The 22,476-nt window shown below is 43.9% G+C and overlaps 1 protein-coding gene across 5 annotated transcripts in view; it reads right to left on the bottom strand.

Moving 5' to 3' along the window:
• The window catches only part of CSMD3 (CUB and Sushi multiple domains 3), a 574,504-nt gene extending 556,943 nt beyond the window's left edge, over positions 1-17,561 (bottom strand). For all 5 annotated transcript variants that reach the window (XM_081873886.1, XM_081873887.1, XM_081873888.1 and 2 more), the window contains exon 1: positions 16,808-17,561. In XM_081873886.1, the coding sequence (XP_081730012.1) occupies positions 16,808-17,003 (196 nt within the window). In that variant the 5' untranslated portion in view covers positions 17,004-17,561. The remainder of the gene's footprint in view (positions 1-16,807) is intronic.
• Positions 17,562-22,476: the final 4,915 nt, after the last annotated feature.

Raw genomic sequence — 22,476 nt, 5'->3', positions numbered from 1 at the left:
AATATCCCTGCATTTTGCAATGCGTCCTCTTAATTGGCCACGCGACAGTGACCGTAGGGAGACGCAGAGGGAGATGCTTGAACATTCAGAAAAGGGATGCTCTATCATTTGAGGTTCAACATTTGACTTACAGCAAGATCGTTATCATATTTCTGGGCAGGGGGGTGGAGGAAAGGAGGAAGGCTTCTGAGCAGAGGCTTTCGTTCAGAGGGTCTTTGACTCTGCGTGAAAGCTTTGTACTCTGTACTGTTGCAGCAAACATTCCCTGTGGATCTAACATGTTCTGCATTCATCAGAGGCCTTGCTTCCAGTTGCCTTCTATAAATTGGAAAGCCTCCTCACAGAGGTGAGGCCCATGTGATTTGTATAACTGCAAATGCAGTCAAAAGAAACACTCCATTTCATCTACCCATATTTGATGTGGTTTTTAAAGTGCTGGACTGCAACAAAAGGCTGTTTGGTCTATCTCTTTGTGGCAATTCAGGAATTATGGGGTTTTTTCCCTTTCAAAATACCCCTGAAGAGTAGGTGCTTTCCTTACCTCAGTTACATTTTCAAGATGGGCGAGGGGTGGTTGGAAGTGCAACACCAGGAATATTTCATCTTATAACTTGAGGGATAATTCTGTTAACAGTAAGTCATTGAACCAAGGGCACCAAGGTGGAGGCATTGCTTAGCAACCAAGCAGAATGGCACGAACTTCACTGAGGTAACCCATGTCATGATCGGCTGTGTAGTTTTGAGAGAGTTTACCTCTCGTTAGTTCAACATCTTCCTGCAATGCACACAGCCTGTTCCGTTTCCTCAGTAAAGTGTCACCAGAGTTCAATTTTCCTCTGGACTCTGTGTTACTTAAGTGATTTTGCTAACAAGGGGTCCCTTCTGTTGAGCACTTTAAAAAAATAAATTAGAGCCATGTCACTCCTTCATTTTCCATGACAGCCATCTCTTTTTTGAGAGCCTAACAGCTCTCTGTAGCTGTCAAGATGGTAGCATTTCCAAATAAGCACAGCTATGAGGCTCGTTTTATGGTGTGGGAAGTGGGCACACCTGGCAGGGCCAGGAAAGTGATGTACAATGAAAAAATAGCACCTTAGTTTTCTTACCTACCCAAGAATAGAATCAGCCCTAAAAGCATATATCTCAGGTGTCAAAAACCAGAATAAAGACTCTATACAATGAAGATGGGGAAAGGATTCCACAACTTTGGGAGATAATGTCCTCTCCTGGGCCACCACCCCCTGAACTTCTGAGGGCATTGGAAGTACCATGAATATATGTATGTAAGGAGGAGGCGGCCTTTCAGATATTTGAGGCCTAATTCTTTGGAACTTTAAATACCCTGAATTGGTCCCAGAAATGAACTGGCAACCAGTGCATTTGGTATGAGAGGTTTAAATTTGCCTTGTGTATCTCTATTCTACTCTTTTCCTGGTCTAGATGCTAGTTACACAGCCTTGGCACTCAACATTTTAAGCTCTGGTTCTTAGTGCAGGTTCTGAGCTGTGATATGGGGAAAACCCAATATCAGAATGCCCCATATTATTTGTCACCTGATTGCAGGGCAAATAGCTCGTGCTAATTCAAGCAAGTGAATCAAGCCACATTCTATCATCTCTTCCAGTTACCAGATAACCTCAACCAGGAGATGAAAAGAATCTTTCCCAACCCAACTCAAATGCTGCCATCTGCTAGAACCTGAAAACAGCACAAAAGCTACTTAAGAAGGCAAGCAACACCCCTCTGAAGATTACTACTGGAAGTAATGAATGTTCTTCAGCATATGCAGCTTATGGAATTTAGATAGGAAGAAATGCAATTTCCCAAGCTGGACTTTAGCCAGGAGAATGAGCCAGATAACAATAGCCATATGAGAAGTGCCAGTGAATCTCTCGTATCCGGACATGGTCAGCTACATCTCATCTGAAGCTTGACAACTGCAGCAGTGAGATACTCCACTTGAGGCAAGGTATTCTGTGGCTGGGGAAATGGGTTGGCTGTATGGCTGAATTTTGAAAGGAAATGATACTTCTCCACTCATGATTTCATGATCAGAAAACAATGTTTGCTAAATAAAGGGTGTGTGTGTGTGTGTGTGTGTGTGTGTGTGTGTGTGTATTGTGGTCATCCTTCTACTTTTTAAAAAAGGGATAAATATTTGTCACACCTACTTGGGAACTTGTATGAACATGGGTAGCATCAGGCTGCCCAGCAACTGTTCATTTTATTTATTCCATCATTTTCTATACTACCTTTCAAAAAAAAAAAAATCTTCCCAACATCTGTGTACAGGATATGGTTGAAAGCAGAAAATACTTCAGTGGTGTAGAAAATGAAGGGCTATTATATTGCACTGAAATCCAGGTATGACCTAGAACCTGGGAATGGATACAGTCCTTAACTACTTCTTCTGAAAACACAATGTGAGGTCATCTGGAGAAGCAGAGTGAAGTGCCATTTCTAAACTGATGGTAGCCACCTTTATTTTTTCCCTTTTCATCAAACTAAAGTAAGATGATAATGTTGACCAAAAGAAATAACAAAGACTATCCATGAATATAATAGTAATCTCCCACTCTTGATTCCCAGCAACTAGTATACAGAACCATACTGCCTTTAACTGTCGAAGTAGTATATAACGATAGTATAGAAAAACAGGTGCCGGAACTCACCATGAACTCCTCCTTTGTTCTCTTATAATGGCACCTGAGAGGTACCAGAACTGAGCTCCAGCTGAAAAAAAGCCCAAACACTTGTAACAGGGAACCTAGGGAATCATTACAGGGCTATTTCAAGACACGTCCAAAGAGGTTTGGTACTAGTGGAGACCAATATAGCTTGAATTGTGACTACTAAGTAAAAATGATTTCCCTCTTTTAAAAAAATATCCTACTCTCCAAGCAATTCCACTGACTCCACTCTATTAAATTCCACCGACTGGAAAGAAAACAACTTAGTTATCTTCATTCATCAGGAGAGGTGATGTTCCCATAAAAGCAAGCTGTCCCATAGCTAATACTATGAAATATGCGGATATGTTTCAGGACTATGCATTTCATTGTTGCTAACTGTCCACTTTGAACAAGACCTTTAGACCATTGCACTGCTATGATACATCGATATATAATGTTCCCACCATAAATTTTGCCCATACTAAGGATTTATATGTTGCACTTCAACATAAAAGATGAGATAGACAGAGAATCATTCAGCAGAATCACAATACAGGTAATTACGGTCTGTCAGCATTTCTATTATGAATTCCATTTAGCATTGGGGGCTTAGTATTTCCATCATTTCAGAAAATGTCAGACGGAAAGCTGGCACACAGATTACCAGCCTGGATGCAAATTTGTTTACACAAAATATTTAAATCTGTTCAGCTGCTTCTGATTTAGAGATGAGCCAGAAACCTTAAACTTCTAGGATCTCCCCCTCCCCCCGCCACCGCCGTTCCCCGCCATTGCCATGGGATTCTGCCAAATTCTCCATCAAGGTACAACTATCTGTAAGTGCTTAATAATAAAAACTGATCTCATTCCTTTTTATATTCCTCCTCCCACCACCATTACTGTCATAAATGCATCACGATGCAATTAGTCTGAATTTGTGTTAACAAAATAATGTGTAGCAATTACAGAGAGCTCATACTTTGTCGTTGAAATGGGGAGAAAAAGAATTTTTGAATAGCAGGGATGGCCTAAGACATTTTAGCCCCATCTGCACTATACATTTAAAGTATCTTCATACCATTTCAAAGAGTCACTGGGAATTGTAGAATCCTGGGAACTGTAGAATCCAAAGAATCCTGGGAATTGTAGTTGGTTAAGGGTACTGAGAGTTGTTCGGAGACCTCTGTTCCACTCAAAGAGCTACAATTCTCAAAGTGGGTTAACAATCAATCCCTTTCTCCAGAGAACTCTGGGAATTGTAGGTCCGTGAGGGGAATAGGCACCTCCTAACAACTGTTAGCAACCTTAATCATCAACAGTTCCCATGATTCTTTGGGGGATGTTGTGACTGTTAAAAGTGGTATGATGATGCTTGGAACCATATAGTGGAAATAGGGCTATTGGTGAACAGATGACAGTAGGGACTTACTTCAACACTGGTTGATGCAACAACATCCTGAGGGCAGCAGACTATGTGTGGCAGATTGAGCTCAGTGCTCCTTACGACCCACAAACATCTGCTGCCTTCCTCACTCTGTCTACTGGTAGGGCCAGCTCTGAGTTGGCTTAACCATTGCAGAATGCCTTTCAGCAGTTGTAGAGTAAAAGAAACCTGACATTGCCATGCAACTCCCATGTTCATATTGAGACCAGGCAAGGATTGAGCACCATAAATAACCCTGCTGCCCTAACTGAAGGGTTGTGTTGGGAGATGAAAGCTGAATGGCAATGGATCTTCATCATACAGGTGATGGGAAGTCCATAACACTTTCTAATAAGCTCCTGTAGCAAAACATGTTCCAATGGAACTTCTGCTTGTAAAATGGAACTTCCCCTTCCTCGCCTCTCCCCATGTATCCTCTGCACCCTTTCCCAAAGTTTCTCCAAAGGGTTGCAGATACTCCCAGAACAGATGATGGTGCAGTGGGAAGAGAGTTCCATTGCACAAGCAGAAGTCATTGCACAAACAGGGCAACTTATCGGAAACAAACCGTGTTATATTATGATTGGCTGCACTTCTTTTGGATTTAGCTTGTGGAGTCAAAGGGAGACATAAATGCTACAAAACACACAAACATCAGTGTCCATTGTGCAGGCCATAGAGGAAAATGTTTCATCTTTGCTGTCACCCAGACCCTTTGCCCTGGCGAAGTTGTCTAGTTGCCAACCATGTTAATAAGTCATGTACACGGCTGTGTGAGATCTCAGCTCTACTACAGTCAATGGGAAAAGTTCAACTTACACCAGTCGCCATTCCTTTTCCACTGTGCTCTCTAAAGAAGAAACAGGTGCATTGGGCAGGTGAACCAATATCTTGCTCACTGATCTGATGGATCAGAAGAAAGGCCCATCTAGTTCAACACCCTGTCCTCAAAGTAGCACCCCCACTTTCTTAAGGCGATCAATAATGCTGATTCTCTTCAGCAATATTTTATTCTCACAACAACCCTGTGAGGTAGGGTTGAACAGACTGGCTTAAAGGCTCCATGTGGGTTTTAAAGCAACATGGGGATTTTATTCCCATGGGTCTCCACAGCCTTAGTTTAACACTCTAACCACAACATCACTATAATGCATAGGACCTGTGAACAGAGCAAATGTGGGGAAATTAAAATCCATGCAATATACCATATATTTCTGTATATAACACGCCCCCGTGTATAAGGCGGCCCCTATTTGGGGGGACCCCAAATTAAGGAAATGGGGGGAGGTTGCCCAAAGTTGATAAGCTTTTTTTTGTTTTGTTTTTTAAATTATATTTATTAAAGGTTTTTTGATTACAATACAAATAAATAAACACAATAATACATATCATAACATATTTTCCCCGCTCCAGCGTTCCAAATTATAAAACTTAAATCAGCAATTTATCACCTTGTTTCCATCCTTATTATCTAATTTTCCAATGTTGTATCTCAAATTTTAGATAAGCATTTTTTTGGGTGGGGTTGCTGCCAATCGCTCACCTGCCTGATCGCTGCCACCAATCACACACCTCGCCGAAGCCACCAATCGTCAGCCACTAGCCACTGCCAATCGCCTGTCCAATTGCTGCAACAGCCAATTGCCAGCAGGCCTTGCCACAGTCACCAATCACCCGCCCAATTGCCGCAGCAGCAGCCAACCGCCAGCAGGCCTTGCCACAGCCACCATTCACCCGCCCAATCACTGCTGACAATCTCCTGCTCGCAGCTGCCACCAATTGCCTGTCCTCCCCTGCACTATCTGTGTATAAGATGACCCCCATTTTTTTTTACATTTTTAAATAATAATAGAAATGTCTTATACACAGAAAAATATGGCTCCTCGGGGCATTTGGGAGTAGTCTCTTCTGGCCCCCTGCAGTGTGTTGATGTAGTATCAGAGATTGTATCTCAGTGGCAGAGCACATACATCCAGAAAGTTCCAGGTTCAGCCCTGGCATCTCCAGGTAAGGGCTGAGAAAATCTCTTGCCTGCAACTCCAAAGAGCCACTGCCAGTACTCTGTATACAATACTGAATGGGGTGCACTAAGGAATTGACTATGTAGAAGGCAGTTACCTTTGCTCTAGGAGATCATTAATAATGGGAAAGATTCCTTGCTAGCTTGCCTTCTCCTACTGATCTCCTGCCATTTCTCTAACCACAGGGAAATAATGTTGGTTATGAAGGGCACATACACAGCTCATATGAGTCAAGGGACCCCCAAGGCCCAGTGATGTTCCCAAGTACTGAAACTGAGCATTTGAACATTTTTAACTCTCAAGGCTGAATGGGGATTTGCATCTAAAACTTTCCCTATCCGAGGTAAAGACTTCACATGGACTCAAAGACTATTATGGGGTGGTTGTATTGCACAATGTGACTATTTTGTTCACCCTGGGCTTTGACAAGAATAGGCCCAAACAGGCTTCTGCCTTTCCTCTCCATTCATTTTTTAAGGCTTTTTCCTTGATATTGTTACAAGATTTCCCTTTCCAGGCTCTTTCAGCTCATATGAAAAAGAAATGAATTCCATTAATGTAATTAAACTTGGAAAACAGTTTCAATACAAGCCTTAAAGGAGCTTCACAGTACAGCAGCTTCATTACTTACTACAGGACATTTTATTGCAGAACCATTTTTAAAATCAAAAACATTTTTTTTTAAAAAAAGGAAACAGGTGGAAACCTGGCAGTAATACTGCTCATGTCCTGCCAAGAATTTTTAAAGAAGTGCAGGCTCTCTGTGGCCCTATAGACATTAAATGAAGTTTTCATTATTTTATTTCCATTGCATTAAATTTAATAAGCTTCTCTCCACATGCTTAGGTGCATGATATAGGAATGCATAATAGTTTCTAATTGCCAGCTATATGCTTTCTTTACAATCCGTAGATCACCAAAGTCAACAGCATAGCTCCACTCAAGTTTAATGGCTCTTGACTGCACCTACTGCTGTTCTGTTACCTCCATCCTTTTTAAATGGGGCTTGTATGTGCCTCTTGGGATTGCCTGATGGTTGCAGAGCAGCAGTGCTTACTTAGTGAACTTATTTGCTTCCCTGAAACCAGAATCACAAATGTTATGCTCAGCAATGCAGAAGTCCTAGCACACTTTTTGAGGGAAGGCTACTTTGGTGAAATGGATGTCAAGCATTACTTGAGTTGGTTTTCATTTCAAAAGACTAGATAATTTTTTCAAGGCAAACACTGCCTGATGTCCAGGCTCAAGCAGTAACAAAAGATCTGCTGTCCATGGTGCTTAAACAATTCGCCCATTAAGATCTATAGGGTGGTGATATCTGTATTCATTTAATTTGAAGCCTTTGTTTCATGGACTCAGCAGTTAAAAGTAATTCTGGTCCCTATTAATTATTGTAAAATACATATTGATGCCATATCTTGCCACTGTGACATCTTCACCACATACTTGGCAATTTGATTTCTGAGTTGTGTGGCCTCCTGTATTATTATTTCCCTGTTCACATAACCATGGGTTGAAATTAGTGCCATTACAACTGTAACAAGTCTCCAGCCTTGCTAGGAAACAGTATGGAAGTATCAGTCATTTCAGGCAGCAGACTTGGGCCCGGTCTTATTCAACATCTTTATCAACGACTTGGATGATGGACTCAAGGGCATCCTGATCAAATTTGCAGATGACACCAAACTGGGAGGGGTGGCTAAGACCCCAGAGGACAGGATCACACTTCAAAACGACCTTGACAGATGAGAGAACTGGGCCAAAACAAACAAGATGAATTTTAACAGGGAGAAATGTAAAGTATTGCACTTGGGCAAAAAAAATGAGAGGCACAAATTCAAGATGGGTGACACCTGGCTTGAGAGCAGTACATGTGAAAAGGATCTAGGAGTCTTGGTTGACCACAAACTTGACATGAGCCAACAGTGTGACGCGGCAGCTAAAAAAGCCAATGCAATTCTGGGCTGCATCAATAGGAGTATAGCATCTAGATCAAGGGAAGTAATAATGCCACTGTATTCTGCTCTGGTCAGACCTCACCTGGAGTACTGTGTCCAGTTCTGGGCACCACAGTTCAAGAAGGACACTGACAAACTGGAACGTGTCCAGAGGAGGGCAACCAAAATGGTCAAAGGCCTGGAAACGATGCCTTATGAGGAACAGCTAAGGGAGCTGGGCATGTTTAGCTTGGAGAAGAGGAGGTTAAGGGGTGATATGATAGCCATGTTCAAATATATAAAAGGATGTCACATAGAGGAGGGAGAAAGGTTGTTTTCTGCTGCTCCAGAGAAGCGGACACGGAGCAATGGTTCCAAACTACAAGAAAGAAGATTCCACCTAAACATTAGGAACAACGTCCTGACAGTAAGAGCTGTTCGACAGTGGAATTTGCTGCCAAGGAGTGTGGTGGAGTCTCCTTCTTTGGAGGTCTTTAAGCAGAGGCTTGACAACCATATGTCAGGAGTGCTCTGATGGTGTTTCCTGCTTGGCAGGGGGTTGGACTCGATGGCCCTTGTGGTCTCTTCCAACTCTATGATTCTATGATTCTATGACTGAGGCAGTCATTCCCGGCTTATCTCAAAATAGCAGCTAGCCATTGAAAGATAGGATGTATTCAGTATTTTCCTGTGTATCTCTCTGTGTGCCATTTAAAAGGAAATGTTAAAATCAGCACCAGATGTAATGCACAAATACCATTAACTGATGAATCAGAAAATGGTCAAGGAACATGATGCTGCAATAATGTACAATGGGGATTCTTTTGGCAAGGAAAGTTCAGTCTTGTCTCATCTGATTACAAGAAGTTTTATTAGATGCTCCTTGTTCTCAATGGGGAAAAACTGAATGTCCCTGGCATAGTAACTTTGAAAATAAACTCCTAGTAGGGTGCATGACTCTAAAGGAGTCTCAGTGGCTCCAATCAAAAGGAACCTAAGAGACTAAAATAATTTGACGACTCAATTGTTTCTAAAAAGAGGACAACTTTTAAGAGGACATGGATAGAACTCAAAAGACTTCTGATTTTTTTTTTATTAAAAATATCCCAACAATCACAAAAAACCAACCCCAAAAAGAGATTTTAAGCACCAAGTGAGTTACAGTGACCATATAGTAAAATTGCCTCTATCCTACACACAAGCAATGACTCATAAATGTAATCACTGGCAATTCCATGTGAAATTTCAGACCTGTTAGCATTATGCTGCATTGTGATGACACCTTGTGACGACATCTCCTCCCTGGTTAAAAAGCCACTGGGGGAAGTGTCATCCTCTGCCTAACCCTCACAGTCCTGATTCATCCATTCTCTTTCGTATACTGAACAGGATTAAAATATAAGATACTTCTTCATAGTTCAGCTGGAATTATTCCTAACCAATCATATGCTCTAGTGGTTTTTCATAACATGTGCATAGGCACATAGTCATAGTCAATGCATCTACTGTATGCGCGCAATGTGGTATACATTTTTTTATTGAAAATACTTATGCATGGCAAAAAGTATAGGATAATTGCAACAAAACACACACACAAATAAACAACAGCAAATGTAACATGCATCAACATTTCGTGAGTATAAATGTCAAGTAACAATATCCAATTAATTCATATCCAAAGCTGATATCATTAGGCCCTAGCAACCCCCCTATATTTTATACCACAACCCAAAATGTCAGACAATCCCCTCCACCAAAGCTCCCTTATGGAAGCTCTCAGGGTTGTGGAGTCAGGCAAGGCAAGTAGAAACAGCCAACCTCTGATAGCAAATACATAGGACCCTGCCAATGACCTGTTTATTGAGCTTTCATACTGGGTTGCTTGCAGAAAGCTTTCATGGAGATTGGATTATATCCAGTCTTTATTGAGCTTTCATTCTGATTTATTTATTATACGACAATGAGTGTTTGTCCTGATTTGCTTGTGGGGTTTTCCCATTAGTCTTTCATTCATTCCACACTTTACAATGCATTTCCCTGTCATTTTCCAAATGCAAGAAGACTGTGCTTTGCTTTGCTTTTCTTTCTTTTTAATAAAAAGTAGATTTATTGCACTACAGTGGTACCTCGGGTTAAGAACTTAATTCATTCTGGAGGTCTGTTCTTAACCTAAAACTGTTCTTAACCTGAAGCACTACTTTAGCTAATGGGGCCTCCTGCTGCCGCTGTGCCACTGCTGCATGATTTCTGTTCTCATCCTGAAGCAAAGTTCTTAACCCGAGGTAATATTTCTGGGTTAGCGGAGTCTGTACCTAAAGCGTATGTAACCTGAAGAGTATGTAACCCGAGGTACCACTGTACAGTAACAGAGTGCTTCAATCCACTTTAAATGTGAATAACCAAAAGTTCTACTATGCAACTGAATCACTCTTACAGAATCCTGGAAGCAGCTCCCATATGAAGGCTCTCAGTGCTGTAAGGCAGGTGAAAATAACCATACACTGATAGCAAAGACAGAGTCTCCCACATCATGAATAGGAATTCAGTAATACTGAGCTCCCAGACATTATTTGGGGAGCATCCATGCCCCTCTTGGAGTACAGACAGACAGGAAAGGTTGCCTAGCTAAATCACTGCCTGCATAAGCCTTCTCCTGAAAGATTTTATTTTATTTGTTGAAGGACAAGAATATCTATTTTGCAAGCTTGTTTGCCCCTTCTCTATATTGTGATTCACTTGCAATGTTCTCCCCCCTTTTCTTACCATTTCTGACATATCTAATATTCTTTTTAATCCTCTTGCACCCACACTGATTGACATTTTTGGGTAACAGCCCTTCTCACTGTCATGCCATTGAAGCAGGGCTGAAGCGATGCAGTCTTGAAGGCAACGAAGAGAGATATAAAATATGCATACAGAACTGTCTATATCATTGTGTAGTTATGTCTGCCTTTCCATAGAAAAATTCTTCTAGTCTTCTCCTGTGGAGTGTGTTGAGGCTTTAGAACTTAGGCCAACCAATAAAGGCCAACCGCAAACACAGACTTCATCACCACTGTTAAATGTTATTGATTCCTACTTGTTAAAATCATGATCTAAAAACCATTGAATGGTGCTCCAAGCCATTATCACGAAGTTGATGGATTTGATGGCACCCCCAAATGCCACATCATTTGAAGGAAATACAATTAACAAGGATTTGGGATCTTCAGCCGCCAAACATCACCATTATTGCAAATTGGGAAAACTAAAGGCTTGGAATGATAATTGTGGAGACATGAGAGTCCAGCTGAAATAAAGATTCGTAAATAGCAAATCCCACACACTAGTATTCTCAAAACCGAACTGGGACAGATCTTTACTACAAAGCAAATTGGTTTTGCATCAGTTTAACTGTCAGAGTATTTCCAAAGGAATCTTGGAAATTTCTTTTAGAATCATAGAATTGTAGAGTTGGAAGGGACCATGAGGATCATCTAGTCCAACCCCCTGCAAAGATGGAATCTTTTGCCCAACGTGAGGCTCAAATCCATGACCCTGATATTAAGAGCTGCATGTTCCACTGACAGAGCTATCTCAGCTGCTTAGAGATCCTTAGCCTTGGTCACACAGAACTGCAGCTGCTAATAGTCCCTGAAAAAGGATACAGAACTATTAAACCAGATTTAGCCTGCAGTGCAGAGATCTGCCACTTTCTTCAGCTCAGCTGTATTATGCAGTGACCATGTTAAAAGACATTTCTTTCAGTTCAGTCAGAAGATGTTTCTATTTTGACGAATATACATATGGGCAAGGTGGGGGACACCCAAACATTACTCGACTGGAACCTCTGTCATATGTGACCATTGGCCATTCTAACATAAGGACATAAGATGAGCCTGCTAGATCAGGCCAATGGTCCATCTAGTCCAGCCTCCTGATATCACAGTAGCCAACCAGATGACTGCAGGAATCCCACTAGTAGGACCCAAGCACAAGAGCACTCCCCTCTCCTGTAGTTTTAAGCAAATGGAATTCAGTAAGATACTGCCTTCAACCATGGAGGCAGAGCATAGCCGACAATATAGCCTTATCCTCTATGTATGCATGTCTAACCCTCTTTTAAAGTTATGCTAGCTGGAGTTGATGGAAACAAGTCTAACAGATTTTGGAAGGCCGTAGGTTTCCCATCTGTAATATAGGATTTATAGTGCCAGGCAGAAGAGATCACTTTTGCATTGAATCCAAGATGCAACCCTATACTCAGCCAGAATATTGGTCCATCTAACTCTGCACTTTCTGGAGACCAGTAGCTCACAAACTTCTCAAGTGGACCTCCCCCTAGTATCTGATATCCTATTAGCTGGAGATGCTAAAGATTGAACTAGATTTTTCCGCATGTAAATCATGTGTTCTAAAATGAAACTATGGTTCCAATGGGGCCATTGAGGGCTCATTGGGACCATAGAAGTGACCAACAAGGTTGAAAGGAAGCAGAAGGTTATGGGGGGGGGACCACATGATGAAGCACAGGCCTTTGGAGTCCTCTTTGCTTCACCTCCTTCAGTTTTAAATGTCCAGTCTCCCTTTCCATTGTCCTATATTATCAGGGAACACAAAAGATAGGTGAAGACCCTCTTTACATAATAAGTACATAAATCAAACTTATGAAAGGTCATCTTTTTCTGACTTCAGGGACTGTACGTCAAAGGCTAGACAAAGAACTCAATCACAGCTTCAATGGGTTGGGATGGCATGCCTAAAGAACCATGTTTAATAGTCATATCCATGCACGGTCCAGCAAAACAGTATAAGGTACTTGTGGGGGCACCCTTTAGGGTACCATCTGCTTCCTGCTGAAGCCAACAACAGTATGCACAGTGAATTTTAAGCCAGTGTCTGGATGGGACTCAGAAAGCACATGGTGGGATGGGATCAAAAAGTCACATGTCACAGCTACACCAGAGTTAGACCCATTTATTTAATTTAACAGAGCCTTTCTACAGCCACACAGCTTTGCCCTACCTTTCATTCATCAAAGCCTGGCACCATTATCTGAGAGCCTTTCTACAGCCACACAGCTTTGCCCTACCTTTCATTCATCAAAGCCTGGCACCATTATCTGAGAGCCTTTCTACAGCCACACAGCTTTGCCCTACCTTTCATTCATCAAAGCCTGGCACCATTATCTGACTGCCTCTTGACCATTATTATTTTGTGAAGAATTGCACTCTGCTTCATATATTAATGGTATAATGAATTGAAATCATACTGCAATCCTATGCTTCCTTACTAGGTAGTCAACCCCACTGAACTGAAACTAAAGCTGGACCTCAGGGCTGAAGCCCAAAGCTCTACAGCTGAGGTAGCTCCACACTGCTCCACACAGAAAGCAGAAGGTGATGGGGGAAAAGGCAAACAGGCCCAGCATCAGTGCCTGGGCTGGCATGGACATTCCAGGGCCCAATGAGACTCATTCTGGTCACCACCACATCCCTTCCTTTTTATTTCAAAACACATTTTAAAGTCAGGAGATGGCTGGCTGTGCACATATGTGACTACAGAGACTCACGGTATCATTCTGACTTTAAAATATACTTGATTCTTTTCTGTCACAATAAATGAGCTTATAACAAGGTAAATGCATTTCTGCTTAGCATCCAGGGCAGCAGAAGCAACCTACATTTCATTCTTGTAGATGGATAGATGATAGACAGATAGATGATAGATAGATAGATAGATAGATAGATGATAGATAGATAGATAGATAGATAGATAGACAGACAGATAGATAGATAGATATAGATAGATATCAGGTTTGGCTAACTGCTTCAAGTTTCTTTGTTGCTCAGGTATACAGAAGCATGCAATGGTAGGGTGGAAAAATAAAATAAATTTTGTGTGCTTCACAAACTGATGTAATACACAAGGACATCTAAAGCCTCGCTCCAGCATGCTGCCTGTCCGGGTCTAAAATCACCTAGCTGCATCACTGTTCACACTGCTCCTGCTGCTGCTACTACTGCTAGTAGTGCTAGTAGTAGCAGATATATGTGCCTCCCTGTAGCCTAAACCTATTGCTGCTTGTCCTTTTCACTGGATGTGCTAACCAATTGTTCCCCTTGTTTCTTTGCTCTCTGCTTAATTACACCAAAATATTCCCACCATCACCACCTGTCAATTAAAAGTAGCAATTCCTTCAAACTTTCGTTCTGTACTTCATTTTCAAGACTATTTTCAAAAACCTTCTCACCCCATCTCCTTTGAGATGGTGTAATCCCACAAAGGACTCCACCTAGGCTGCACATGGGCTCATAAATACGCACTCTTGCACCTCACATGATTTCTCATTACTCAGTGATGGAGAACTTCCCATGTAGGAAGTGAAATGAGTCCATTGAAAAGCTTGATGTTTGACACCATGTGATGTGTTCGTTCCTGTCTGTGGTATGGGAATTGTGATGTCTTATTCACACATTGCCAGTCATCCCTTGAGGCGGCAGTCATCAAGTGATGACTGTGCATATGCAAACCTGCCCTGTGTTTGCCACTGAACAGGTGCAGTGTCCAGTGGTATTTCCCCCCCCTCACCTTCTCCCAAAGGTGTCACTTTGGTTCAACAAGTGCCTGAAAATTGCTCACCAACCATCGCTCCCTGGCATTGGTGTGCATATATATCTTAGCAGTACAGACCAGAAAAACCACCTGTGCTATTAATTTCTGTAGGATGCTGCCTCCATGCGACCCATAGTTACAAGGCAGGTCTTCCTCTGTGTCATCCATTTAAGCAGAATATCCATCCTCTGAAGTGTGTGCGTTTCCTCCCAGCCCCCAGAGATCACTCACGGGTTGTGTATCTCTGTTGTGTATTATTCAAGCAAGCGAGTCACGCACAGGGAAATGGGAGGGCAAAGGAGATAGGAGAATGTTTATTAATTAGGGTTTCCCCCCCTCTAAACAGCCCAACACACCTACATTCACACATCAACACATCAACCCACCCACCCCTTCTAAATAAATGGTCCTTCGATCTCCCTACTGAACCATTTCTCCGAAGAAGAAGAAATTGAGCAAAGGATGGTAGAAGAGCAGATTGCGTCAATGGCCACAAACCCGGACAAGCTTTCTGTAATTAGAAGGTGCATTAAAATTCCAGGCATGTTCCCTCCCCAGCCTGGGCTGGAGCGGGGAGGGAGGGGGATGAGGTAAATCCCTTACCCCCCAGCATCAGCAGCCCTAGGCAACCCTGAATGATCCTGGTCCTTCCTCCCCTTCACCCCTCCCTCCATGCAAATGGGGACTGAACCAGCTGCGAATCAAGACAATCAAGTGTTTCATAAAAAAGACCCAGCTCAATTTCGAGGGTGGGGAGAGGAGAGGAGAGGAGAGGAGAAGAGGGGGGAAAGCAAGCTCCTTTTCAACCGAAAAGAACAAGCCAAACTGTCCAGTGGGAATGGAAGACTCCAAACTGAAGATTCCTCAAACTCCCAAGGAGCCTCATGTCTCTCTCTCTCTCTCTCTCTCTCTCTCTCTCTCTCTCTCTCTCTGAGTGGGGGAGATGCATGCATTCATTGCAAGAAGGATTTCCAAAGAAGAGATACACTATCTGCCTCTAGCCATGCAATGGTTGTATCAGGATCCCCCAATTTGAAAGCATGCCTCTCTCCAAAGTACCGATTCATCCATCCTAGTCTAATTTATGGGATGCCATTCTCCCTTCTCACGCCTAGCCCTTCTTCTACATCTCCCAAAAGCTTACCCCAAGAACCTTCTGCACCCCACCTCCATTCATTAAATCAAAATGAGGAGGGGGAAAGGCTAAATCTTTGCACTCCATGACAGATCTTGCCCACAAAGATGGTTTATGGTTTTGTTTTTTAAATAATAATAATGAAGCTGAGTCCTTCAAAACGCCAAGCTATAGTCATGGTTGGCTAAAGTCCTTCTGTCTTCCTTATCTCTCTCTCTCTCTCAACTTTCCTTATGAAATGGGTCTTTATCGGCATTAAGGAAAAGAATCTCATTCAAGGCAAATGGGTACACATTTGTCTGTGTGCTTCTCAGCCAAAATCTGTTTGTTTGTCTAGAAGGAAACCACATTTTTAAAAAAGAAGAAGGGAAAAAAGCAAGAACATCAAGTAATCTCCTTCACTCTGTATATTTGTCGCCCCCCCTTCCTAAAAAAATAGTCTCAAGGCAAAGGGGAAAAAAGAGGGGGAGAGGAATCCTTCAGCGGTAATTCTGTCGGAATATCCACTCGTTTAAGAGGCTGTAGGACCCAACTCACGTCTCTGATTGAGCATACTGCAAGAATATTTATTGGGCACCAGTTTCAGTCACTGCATTGAACGCCAGCCTTGGCAAGCAAATTGCATTTCCTATCGCAGATGAGGGAGCCTGGTATATATATATATATATTTAAAAAACACCCCAACCCCCCTCCTCCCTCCCCTCCTCCCTCACCTCGCTTTCTCCAGAGATCATTTATTTTGCAAAGCAGCAACATCAACCCCCAGCAAGAAAGCCACATTCATAAGACTAACCATCAGTGTAATCATGGGGAAACCTTGAGAAAGGACAAAGCTATAACCACACACACATAACACACACACACCCCTCCTTCTTGGCAAAAACACAGTTCTCTCTCCTCAAACCCCCCACCGACGATTTTTTATATATTTCAATACCTCCTCTCTTCCCTGGGCGATCGATGGTGGTGATTGGCAAAAAGGGGGCTCCTTTCCTCCCCCCTTTTTTTAGCCCCGCGCCCCTTACCTTTCACACAGGAGAGCATCCAGAAAAAGACGAGGTTCCCCAAGGTAAATCCACTTTTAATCCCCATGATCTTGCCCCAGATGCACAAGTCCGGGCGGCTGCATCTCCTACATCCCCTTCGCCCCAGATCTGCGGCGGCGGCGGCTTGGCTCGGCCAGGTGGCCCCTTTGCAGCAGCAGCAGCAGACCCTTTGCATGTTCTTCTTCGGCGAGGAGCGGAGCGAGCTTCCTCCCCGGATCCGGAGCTGCCTGCCCGCTCGCCTTCGTCGCGCCCCCCTCCCTCCTTCTCTCCTTCCTCTCCTTCCTCTTCCTCCTCCTCCCCTGCCTCGGTCCAAGGCGCAGTGGCGGAGTTTGCGCGGAGCTGTGTGAGTGTGTGTGTGTGTGTTGATGGTGCGCGGTCACAGCTCCGAGTGAACAGTGTTTCTGGGATACCACAGCAACCTTGACGAGGAGGACTCAACCATCTCTCCGACGGGGGCAGCGAGGCTCTCGGCGCAGGCGAGCTCGAGGGAAGGGGGCCTCCGCTCCTCGCCTGCCACCAGTTCAGCTATGCTAGGCAGCCCGGGGCTGCCTGGAGCGCCTGGCCAACACTAGCCGCCCCCTCCTGCCGATAAAAAATAAAATAGCAATACAATATATATTATAAAAATCTCAGGAGCTGCGGCGCGCTTCGAAATCGACCAGGCGCGCCTCGAAATTGACCAGACGCGCGGGCTTTAGCCTCCAAACTCTCCACAGCCGCTCGGTGGCTATTGAGGCTCCGTTTCGTCTTTCTCTCTCTCTCCCCGCTCTTTCAGATGATTTTTTTTTTAAAGGGAGAATGCTTGTTGATGTTTTTTGTTGTTTTGGCTTAGGAAAAAAAGCTGGTCGTCAGAAAGAATCATCTGGTTGTTGCTTTTCTATATGTATATAAACCAAACCAAACCAAACCAAACCAAACCACAATAGTCCCGAGGAAACAAACAAACAGGAGCTAATTCAGCTGCTTCTCCATCTCTCTTTCTCTTTCTCTCTTTTTCGACAGCGAAGAGCCAGCAGGCGCCGGGGCTTTGCAGAAGGATGCCAGCCTCGCAAAGCGTTGGAGCCTGGTGGAAGCGCACGACGCGCAACTGCGCGAACGGCACGCGCGCATTCACACGCGCGCGCACACGTGCACACGAGCGGAAGAGCGAGCTCCTGTAGGCACCTTTCCTTTCGCCCCACCCCCATTCACAAGCCCATATGTTGGTTGCTCTTGGAGTTTGCAGGTTCCTCCGGGAGACGTCGGGCATGGGGTTTTAAGAAACTAAGCGCAAAGAAGCCTCGCGGCGCGCAAACGGGCGCGCGGGACGAAGCGGCTCAGCGTGAATTACGCAGCGCGCAAACACACAAATAAAGCCTCGCGCCCTTTCCCCACAAGGCTGCTTTTGCTTTCGGCTCCCTTATCTCCCCACACGCCCGCATTTGCCCCTTTATTTCCACGCCCCCTTTCTCCACCTTCCAGAAAACTAGGTCCCATGATCCCAGGAGCGGTAGTCTTAATTTTGCAAGTGGCCAACAAAATATGTAAATAGAGGGAAAGGAGAGAGAAGAGAGAGATTGTGGAAAGGATGGCGGGGCGGGCGGGGGGGGGGGGGGCTCGCAAAATGCAAAGTATCAGTCTAGTTCGGCTCGCAGGGGTTAAGGATAGGCAGAGAAAGAGCACTTCTGCCATCTACCGGCTAACGAAGAACCACCGGCTTCTTTCTAGCATTTGTATTGCCGGGGATGCCGCTCTGGGCGGGTGCGGGTGGCGGGGGGTGGGGGTGGGGGGACGTGTGTTCACGCTACAGAGGAAGCAACATTTTATTTTATTGTTTATTTTTTGCTGCGGTTATTTAACCATGATCAAGGTCTCTTTTGCATGCAAGCTGTCTCTCAGAGAGCACAATGAGTGAAAAGTGATTGCGGGAAGCCGATGTGTCCCGTGGTGGAAAATAAAAATAAAAATACACGTTCATGTATGCGTCCTCCTTGATTTGCGCGACGAGCAATGAAATGGATCGTGAACAAGATAAAAGGAGACTGTGTGTACCTGAAAGAGAGCACAATGCTGTCTTCATGGTTTGCTGACTGTTGTGCTTATTCGGCAGTCACTGATGTGCTCGGGCACAGAATGTAGGTCTACTTTGGTGTGAGAGATTTTGTATAGTGTGTGAGAGGGAAACGTTCAGTGACAAAATGACAGCTGGTGCCCACTGGACCTGTTGGGGTTGCTGGGAGATCTGGAGTGCCAACTTAAATAAAACGGGGAAGCCCCGCCCACATAATCACATGACACGACACACACACCATTTGAATGGTAATGCCCATCAACTTTGGGGGTCCCAGACCTCTCAAATATTTCCATGGGGGAAGCTGAAGGTAATGTAAGGTAAAGGTAAAGGAATCCCGGACAGTTAAGTCCAGTCAAAGGCGACTATGGAGTTGTGGCACTCATCTTGCTTTCAGGATGAGGAAGCCAGTGTTTGTTCACAAACCGCTTTTCAGGTCATGTGGGCAGCATGACTAAATTGCTTCCGTGGCAATGGAACACTGTGACAGAAACCAGAGAGCATGGCCATGCTATTTACCTTCCCACCACAGTGGTACCTACTTATCTACTTGCACCAGCGTACTTTCAAACTGCTAGGTTGGCAGGAGCTGGGACAGAGCAACAGGAGCTCACCCCATCGCAGGGATTCGAACCGCCAACCTTCTGATCGGCAAGCCCAAGAGGGAGAGGTCATGGCGGCCTGGTCAAATTTTGGTTTTATCCTCATCTTCCTCCCTTGCAAAGAAACAGTACTGTGTGCAGTTTTACAAATAGTTAACAGCATCTATTGGGAGAACCAGTGTGGTACACTAGTTAGGGCCTGGGAGACCAGAGTTCAAATCCCCATACAGCCATGAAGCTCACTGGGTGAGGTGGGGCCGGTCACTGTCTCTCAGCCTCACCTACCTCACATGGTTGTTGTGGGTCTTAAATAAAGAGGGAGAGAACCATGTACACCACCTAGAGCTCCTTGAATGAAAAGTGGAATAGAAGTGCCATTGTTGTTGGTAACCATCTGCTTGAGAAACAATGGAGTGCACCTCCAGGGGTGAAGTCAAACCACTGCATGAGCAGCAGCAAAGTGACCTTTTCTGGGTGCAGAACTATACAACATCATTTTTGTTTGGTCCATGTCCTTCTAAACTCTTGATTAATCCTCTGCATCTGGGCTGATGAGATGATTCTGGCCTTTTATTATATGTTATCAGGGCTTATAGAAGATTTTACACACACACACACACACACACACACACACACACACACAGTATATACATTATACATGGACAACTTTTGTAGCAGTAGCATTTTGGAGCTGACTGATTTATGTAGTTTATTTGGTGTCAGAAAGCTACTGTATTTATTTAGTTGGTCAAAACTTGTATTTTTATTCTTTTTATTGTGTGGCCTTGTGAAAGAAGGGTGCACACAAATTTATCAAGAGTTTGTCATTTGATTGCAAGACATTAATAAAATAAACTAAATGTTTATTCTTTCATTCTATTTGTCTGTCTGTGTAGCCTTGAGTATATGCATCATGTGACATTTGAACATTTTTCACATTCTTGCTTTTCTCCAGCAATCTTTGCTTATGAGATTTTGGGTGCAAATTCTGGCACGAAGCATCTTTCTACAACACTTGGCAGATGCATTTGTTGTCATTTTGCTTTTGGCATGACCAAAAAGCCTATTGATCCCCTGGGTACAGGTCAAGGATACAAATGACTTGGCAAGGGCCATTAAGTCAATCACCATGATTAAATACTCTCCAGAGTTTTAAATAAAGGTTGAGATGGCAAATGGACAGCTACTTAAAAACCCAACTTGTCAGGGTCTTGATTACTATGGATAGCAATACTGTAGAAAATGAAGAGGTGTGATGATGGGCTGTCTTGATGATTGTGCTGTTTTAAGCCCTAGACTTAACACGTCTCCCCATCAGGCCAGGAGTGGGTTGGGCCAGCTCATCTGCTCATGAGGTGACTCATGAGGCATACATTCTCATCTCTTTTCTGGTAGAGATAAAGAAGGACTGGGAATGGTGTTTCAAGGCAAAAAGGTCCAACATGATAAGTTATGATTCTGATCATTTAAGCGTCTGCTTCTATGTGCAGGAACCAAGCTCGATTTCAGAATACAGGCAAGTGATAGTGCTATCTCTCAAAACCAGCAGGAAGCTCTGACAGGGGGCCAAATGTATGTGTTCATTGTACAGAATATGTCATAGTGTGTACATGATGCAATTTCGATTCACCAAACTCCGCTGAACCCAGGAGATACTATGTTATCTGCTAGGATTATACTGCAGCTATTCTGGAGCCAGATGTTGCTAAGACTTTTCTTCAAAGTCTTATTTGTATGACATTTTAGAAGCTCTTGTGACAAAAGTTCTCAGGTCCTAAACATTATATTCAAAGATGGAATGGCCTCAGAAGCTAGACAATATTTTGAGATATAGCATTGTGTTAGTCCGCAAAAACTTGGGTGTTGTTCCCTGTGCCTATTCCAGCTTCCTTTCCATTTGTTTGCCACCTCCCCCATTCTAGCTAGTCCTCAGATTGTCTTGGAAAGTTGCTTCAGTTGTCAAAGAGCTTGCCTTTGTGATTCAAGGACCCGCCCCCCGCTTGAGGATAAGAAAGACACATGGACATGGTATATAAGGTTAATGGGCTAAAAAAGGCCGCAACTTTATTGATTACAGCATGTGAGAGGTATTGGCTTAGGCACTGGATAAACCACAGCAAGTGACTCCACCCCCTCAGGGAGGGGTGAGTCTATCAAGGGTTAACCACCAGTGGGAGGAGCCTGTTGATGCAAATACAACTGAAAGCTCCCCCTGATATCACCGGGGGTCATGCCATGGCCCTACCCACTAGCAAGGGCATCGGACAGGATGCATGACTGCCCGGATTCCTTTACCGGAATACCCATAAAGTGGAGGGGTAGGCGATGGCCACAACCTGCCCTCCAATACACAAACATATTCCAATGCCTCACCGCCAATACCAAAAAGTTGTGGCGATTTGCTACGAGGTAGGTGAAAAACCAAGTGGCCAGTGCCAATTTGCCAGTTGGATAAAAATTCCTACCAGGCCCCTTGACCAACTAAGGTCCATAGCAATGTCAAGAACCAAGCAATGAACTAGAGAGAGGGTGGGTGGGTGATCCGACGAAAGGCAGCAGCACAATGGATGGGAAGCGCTGACGCGGCCGTGTTTGAGTGGTGAAACCCCACCCCCAAGCTTCCACCTGGTTGGTTGGCTACCTGGGGGCATGGCACGGCAGCCAGGATGGCTAGGCAGGGGCCAAAACACCCCCTGCCAATGCGGGAAATGGCTCTCACAACTCCTCCCCTCTGCAAGGAACAGAAAAGACTCTTTATGTATGTGACGATAGCAGCACGGATGCTACTAGCCAAGAGATGGAAAGAAGAAAGAGTCCCTACCAGAGAGGAATGGCAAACTAAGCTGTTAGACTATTATGAAATGGCAAATCTGAGTGGAAAACTTCTTGACCAAGAAGACAAGAAATTCAAGAAAGAATGGGAAAAGTTTATAATTTATTTAGGAGACCACCGTAAGCAAGTGAAAAAATTCACAGGATTTTAATCTCACTTGTAA

The sequence above is a fragment of the Podarcis erhardii genome (genome assembly GCF_964252035.2).
Source record: "Podarcis erhardii genome assembly, chromosome: 8".
Classification (NCBI taxonomy): Eukaryota; Metazoa; Chordata; class Lepidosauria; order Squamata; family Lacertidae; genus Podarcis; species Podarcis erhardii.
Note: the sequence above shows the minus strand (reverse complement) of the source record. Positions and strands in the feature narration are given on the sequence as shown.